General features: G+C 42.7%; 1 protein-coding gene across 1 annotated transcript; it reads left to right on the top strand.

The window, feature by feature from the left end:
* The first annotated feature begins 2,662 nt into the window (after nucleotides 1–2,662).
* phox2bb (paired like homeobox 2Bb) lies at nucleotides 2,663–4,545 on the top strand. Its single transcript, XM_034543915.1, has 3 exons — nucleotides 2,663–2,903; nucleotides 3,539–3,726; nucleotides 4,117–4,545. The coding sequence occupies exons 1-3, from the start codon at nucleotides 2,663–2,665 to the stop codon at nucleotides 4,543–4,545; spliced, it is 858 nt and encodes a 285-aa protein (XP_034399806.1).
* Nucleotides 4,546–6,704: the final 2,159 nt, after the last annotated feature.

The raw sequence follows: 6,704 nt of genomic DNA on the forward strand, positions 1-6,704 counted from the left end.
ACCGGGGTCGTGTCAAGAAAGGATTCTTTATTTATTTATTTATTTTCTTTCTTTTCTGGCTCTCTGAAAAGACAATGTACACACGGGAGAAAAGGCAGAAACACACTGCGACACGTCAGCAATTGTGGAGACAAATAATTGATGGCGAATGCGAGCCGGGTGTGTTTTAACAGAGAATGCAGAAAAGGTTCAATTTAGACATATAACATAAATAATAATATATATAAATCGCCTTCCGCCCCCCCCCCCCCCCCCCCCCCCCCCCCCCCCCCCCTCCATTTTCTTAAAAAGTGAATATCCCATCAAAGGGCCGCACGTGTGTCTGAACATCTACTTGAAAATTAGATCTTAAACTGAGATGAAAAGAGGATTCTTTGTTGTTGTTGTTGGTGTTACTTTTTTTTTTCATTTCTGTATATATATATATATGTGTGTGTGTTCTATCTGTGGTGAAAAGAAAATTGGATTAGCACCAGAGTACCTCAACACATTTTAAAACTTAATTTCAGACCTCAGACGTTGACCCGTGTGGTTTAGAAGCTCTCTTATTTATTTATTTATTTATTTTCTCCTTGTCGACCCGATTTTCAAATACAAATAAATGTGTATTTAATATCTTTCCAGCCTTCTTTGATTAGGATGAAGAAATAGGATCGATATTGCGAAGGAGAGAATCAAATTATAAGATAAAGAAAAGATCTATAATAATAATCTTATAATAAAATACAACGGGTTGTGAGACAAAAAGTGTATAATATCCAGTGTCCAAAAAAATGATGACACAATTCTGATAGAGAGCCTCACGCGCAGCACACACACACACTGTACGACCATCAGCGCGCGGATCAATCACCGATAACCCCCCCACACACACATTAAAACTCATAAATGTAATTGTTGCGCCATAATTCCTGTTGCGCCTTTGTGTTTCGATCATTTGGAAGAAAACAACAACAACAACAACAACCCTCAGCTTCAAACGAAGGGAGGACTTGAACTCGGTCCAATGAAAGAAGAAGAAAATAAACACACACACGCGCACGTGTAAGCCGCATAGAAAACGGTTCACCTTATTACACAAACCGAATTAACCACTCAGCCAATATCGTGCGCCTAAGAGGTCCGATGACTGCCTCGCCAGTTCGTTACTTTCATTAGAAAGATGTTATTGGCCAAATAAACGGAATAATGAAAGTAATAAAGACAATTACAAAAAAAAATATTTCAAAAAAACACACACAAAAAACACACCCGGAAGTTAAGCATGAGGAATTATACTGCAGCAGCGTAGAGGAAAGAAAGGTGTGTTTATTTGGCATAAAGGACGTTATTTAACCAGAGTCGTGCGTAATATTTCATTTATTGACTCCAGATGTGATTTAAAAGTATGATTTACTAATTAAAGATAATGGGGGACACACTGTCAGAACTGGTGCAATGCGATGTGATATAAAAATAAGAGCGATCAAATCTGTTGTTATGGATGTGATTGATGCACACACACACACACACACATACACACCGTGGGAATAAATTACAACTGTACGTGAAACTAAACAAAAAAAGGTTTCCTCTCAAAAGAAAAAAAAGAAAAGATGAAAACCGCTTGTTTCAGCAGTTCTCTTGCAGCCATCGTTCCTGAAACAAAGCGGAATAATTCGGGGACGTATACGGTGCAACAACAAAAAACAACCCCGAATTTAAATTTCCATTCCTCTAAATAAAGAATAGAGATTATTTTTTTTTTTTTAAACCTTCAACAACAACAAAAAAAACATCGTCGAAATCTGTTGCGCCCGTGAAAATGAACACGTTTTTCCTTTTTCTTTTTTTTTTTGTTGTGCAGCCGTCGGTTTGCAGAAGATAAAGGGAGTCGGAGAGAGCCGACAGACGGGGCAAGAGAAGCACGAGGCAGAGGGGGAATACTATATGTGAAATCCTGCCCAAGGTATACGCGAGCTTAAAAGCTTGGACAAAATTGGATCAGGGAGAATCGTCACCCAACTTTCATTATTTCCAAGTGGTGTGATTGAATTAAAGGGCAAGATGGTGGTTGGAGAGGAGTGTGGGGGAGGGGGAGGGGTGGGGGTGGGGGGTAGAGAGGAGGGGGGGGGGGCGGTGGAGAGGGGGGTGCGTAATGGCGTGGTATTAAATTCTAATTAGAGATGCAGGGGATCAATGATAGGGAGGTTGGACAGCCCGGGCCCCCAGTGCCAGCCCAATAGACTGATGAGTTATTGTCATGTAAAAAAGCGCTAGCAATAAGACCAAACGCTTTGCTATTGTCCAAGCGGAAAGAGCCAAGTTTATTATGAGGACTATATGCTCTAGAGACCTCGGGCTAGGCGGCTCTTAGGGGGCTTTTCATAAAACAGGGCTAGGTTCCTATAAAGGAGGCCAGTTTTGGAGCAGGCGCTGAGCAGTGAACATCTACCCACCGTCCAGCCTCCTTTCCAACCAGTTCAAACCAAACAAGTCATTCTTTTCCCCCCCCTCCCCCTTAACTCAGATCGCTAATTTTTTATTTTTTTATTTATTATTTTGTTGTACTTTCTAACCCACTTTTTTTTGGAGGGTATCTTTTTATTTTTAATTTTTTTTTTTTTTTTTTAAATATATATCCCTGGAAGTGCAGCTTTCTTACTCCACCGAGCCTTCTCAAATGTATAAAATGGAGTATTCTTACCTAAATTCCTCTGCCTACGAGTCATGTATGGCCGGGATGGACACCACGAGCTTGGCATCGGCCTACGCGGACTTCAGCTCGTGCAGTCAAGCCAGCGGGTTTCAGTACAATCCCATCAGGACCACTTTCGGGGCTACCTCCGGCTGCCCGTCCCTCACGCCGGGGTCCTGCAGCCTGGGGACCCTGCGAGACCACCAGAGCAGCCCGTACGCCGCAGGTAAGCAAGCAAGCAAGCGGCTCCACGAGCCTCAACCCCGCCGTATTATAGGACGCCTTGATTGCATTTGTAAAATGAAAATGTGTTTAGTATTTACCAAACGAAATTTGCTTACACAAATGAAAGAATTTATCACGTTAGAAGCGATTGCAGGCAAGCGGTAATTCGGTTACCGGGAGGGGGTTACACTATCCCAGTCACACCCCAAAAACCGCCAACAGAATTATCTTAAGCTGCCAAAATGATAGGCATAATTTATTTACTTTTGCGATGAGACATAAAGCTTCGGAAAAATAATTAGATAACCAAAGACCAAAGCTCATTATTGGCACCGGATTGGAAGTTACGGTGGCAACAAGCGGGGCGGACGGGGAGCATTATGACAAGTTTGAACCAACTCGAGCCTCAACAATTAGTTTAACATCACAATTAACCGCATCGGGGTCAGCGACGTTATCCATTCAGAACGCATTCACAGGTATCGGAGGCACAAACCGGGTTTAAACAATATTATCGAGTTTGACTTTACCTCCATTTGACAACATTACAATTACACACACACACACACACACACACACACACACACGGATGAGACCGCTGCACATCTAACAGTTGCATTATTGTTCTTCTTCTAGTTCCCTACAAGCTGTTCACGGATCACGGCGGACTGAACGAGAAGAGGAAGCAGCGGCGCATCCGGACCACGTTCACCAGCGCGCAGCTCAAGGAGCTGGAGCGGGTTTTCGCCGAAACGCACTACCCGGACATCTACACCCGAGAGGAGCTGGCACTCAAAATCGACCTGACTGAAGCCAGAGTGCAGGTACGGACGCCATGGCGGCTCCCCGTTATACGCGTAATTACGCACGGGTTGATTTTACGATGCGAAAATAAGACGCGTTTATAAACACTAAATCGCTTATATTTAATAGTTTTTTTTTAGTGAAATGAGAAGTTTAAGTTTTACTGGCCTCCAACTGCTGGCACCATCTGACACACTCTCACGCAGTGATGCGCAACATGAGGGTGGGGTTTGTCTTTAGGGACACTTAAAGACACTTAGACGCCAAGCTTGTTATAAGCTCACTGATTTAGAGAGAACTAGAGCCTCGTTGTCATGTCTACTGGACAACTGAGTGAATAATAGAGCATCGGTGGTCACAAATCAAGCTTTAGTGGTGGTTTAACTTTTGCACTTTTTTTTTTTTTCCAGGTGTGGTTCCAAAACCGGCGCGCCAAGTTTCGCAAAATGGAGCGCGCGGCTGCGGCGGCCGTGGCGGCGGCGAAGTCCAACTCCGGAAAGAAGTCCGACTCCAGAGACGAAGACATCAAAGACAACAAATCCACCGACCCCGACAGCACGGGAGGACCGGGCCCGAACCCCATCCCCAACTCCAACTGCGGCGGACCGAGCCCCACCGGAGGCCAGGTCAACACCAACGGGAACGGACAGGTGGACCAAGGGAAGAACTCCGTGTCCAGCGGCATGGGGGTGACCGCTGCGAGCCAAGGCTGGGCCACCGCCCCGGGGACCATCACCTCCATCCCGGACTCGTTGGGCGGCCCGTTCGCCAGCGTACTGTCGTCTTTGCAAAGACAGAACGGAGCCAAAGCTACATTAGTAAAGACCAGCATGTTCTAACGCGGCTCCCCCAGCGGAGGGAGGACGGGGTGGGAGGAGAAAAAGAGAAGCGTCCTCATCCTCCGGAGACCCACGACAGACTTAAAAAAAAAGGACAACAAAAACAAAAGCAGTGAAAACTCCTTTTTTTGTGGTTATTTTATTTTTTGTTCACGCCTTGCGCCGTTTCTCGAGGTCATGTTGACACATTTGCTGTGAAAAATTATCAATCTTGACATCTAGTCTGATAATAACACCGTTTTTTTTCTTAAAACAAAAAAAGTGCAAGTTGGGTGAAACGTTTCCACTTGACTGAAATCCCGAAAAAGAAAAAAGTAAACAAACTCAAAAGAGGGCAAATTAATATCAACAACATGAGACAAGTTCCTCCGGGTTTAAGAATCAAAACACACATTTAAGACTGAATCCTCGTGACTTGTTCAGACGAACTTTTTTTTGGGGGGGGGGGGTGGGGGGGGTGGGCGGCTCCAGGTTGATGAGCAAACAGACCTCCGCGCACATGGACATTGCATCGCGCCATCAGTGCGCGGAGGAGCCTCGTTAAGTCCCATTTACGTGTCAAGAGTTCAACAGCGGCTTTGTTCGGTTAGAGAAGAGACACGTTCAACATCCACGGCCGAGGGCGCGCGCCCGACGAGACGGCTCACGCGACACAAGATGCTGTTTGGACAGCAGCCTCTTTACAGCTCAGATTGTTTTTTCCCAGGGCTGCTGAGAGTTTAGTTTCTTTAAATTATCGATATAAACACAATTATTTCCTCGAGAAAAAAAAAAAAAAAGAAGAGAAAAAGGCACAAACTATTGCAATGTTCACCTCCGACAGGAAATGTGTGTGTTTCGTGTGTCTTTCTACGGCAGTGTTTTTGTGTGGCTCAATCTGTATAGTGTTAATACGTATTATTGTCTCCTATAGTTGAACCATAGGCCATACTCCCTCGTAGATCGATCATACAAGTCTTTTTTTTTTTGTGGATGTTTTACAAAATTCCCCTCGGAAGAATTTATTTTGGGTAAAAACAAAAAAAAACAAAAAAATTTAAAAAGGGAGAGGGGAATGGATGCAAACTTTGTATTTATTTCTTTATATAATTTGCATGTTGTCTTTCAGTCTGATTTTACGATGATTTTATCTTCCATTTTGTGAGCATTATGTAACACGTTTTGTCCAGGATCCGAAAGTTATTTATATGTAGGTAATGAATGCTTATATTTAAGAAGGAAATATTTCTACATGTGCACATAGTTTTCCAGGTGTACCATTGAAATGGTTGTTGATGATATAAAAAAAAAAGAACAAAAAAAAAAAAAAGTCCAAGTTGCTTTTGTCATGATTTCTTTGGAGAGCAATGTAATTCGTTATTATATTATTATGTGTACGTCATTTTTAATTAGACAATCCTAAAAACGTCTTAATAATCACTTTGTTTAGGGTCAAGGTCGTTTTGAAAAGGCCGGAGATTTCAGCACCACGGACAGCTCCGAGGCTGCTATTTTAAAATGTGCGACACAATATAATCCGGTCACAGATTTCGATGTAACACCTTTAAAACTGAATACAACACTCAACCCGTCATACTAGTCTAACCTTATTCCTAAATTAAGACCCAACCTCGATGTTATTGGTTGTAAAATTTAAGAGTAACATCTTTTTTTTTCTCAATTTCGTCTGTTTATATTGTTTGAAACTTCATTTTTTATTTTATTTTATTTTTTTAAATTGGAAAAATAACACAGAATCCCATTTTTTTAAATTGATAACATTTTATTTATAAACATACAGTTCTGCTATTTATAAATGCCGTTGCATTTAAACATCCAATGGATCTATATTTTGGAGAGTGTTCAGGTGAATATTACAATAAATACAGAACGGACGTGAAGGCTCCATCCCCCCAAACCATCCTGTTAAGAAGACCGTCTGAAAGCAGAGCTCCAAGATCCCGCTATAAGAGACTGGAGATTTATTCGTGAACTAAATGATAAAAAAAAAGAAACACACACACACACACAACCGGAACAGAAGCGTAGAAATACTGAAGATGAGAGAGAAGAACCCGGGAGGAGCAGCTCGGCTACAGGACGCCGTTCAGGAGGAGGAGGCTGCTAGTTTGCTGTCAGACAGCAAATCATTTGGTTTTAGGCCTAAAACGTGCATTTAT

This window comes from Cyclopterus lumpus, chromosome 10 (assembly GCF_009769545.1).
Source record: "Cyclopterus lumpus isolate fCycLum1 chromosome 10, fCycLum1.pri, whole genome shotgun sequence".
Classification (NCBI taxonomy): Eukaryota; Metazoa; Chordata; class Actinopteri; order Perciformes; family Cyclopteridae; genus Cyclopterus; species Cyclopterus lumpus.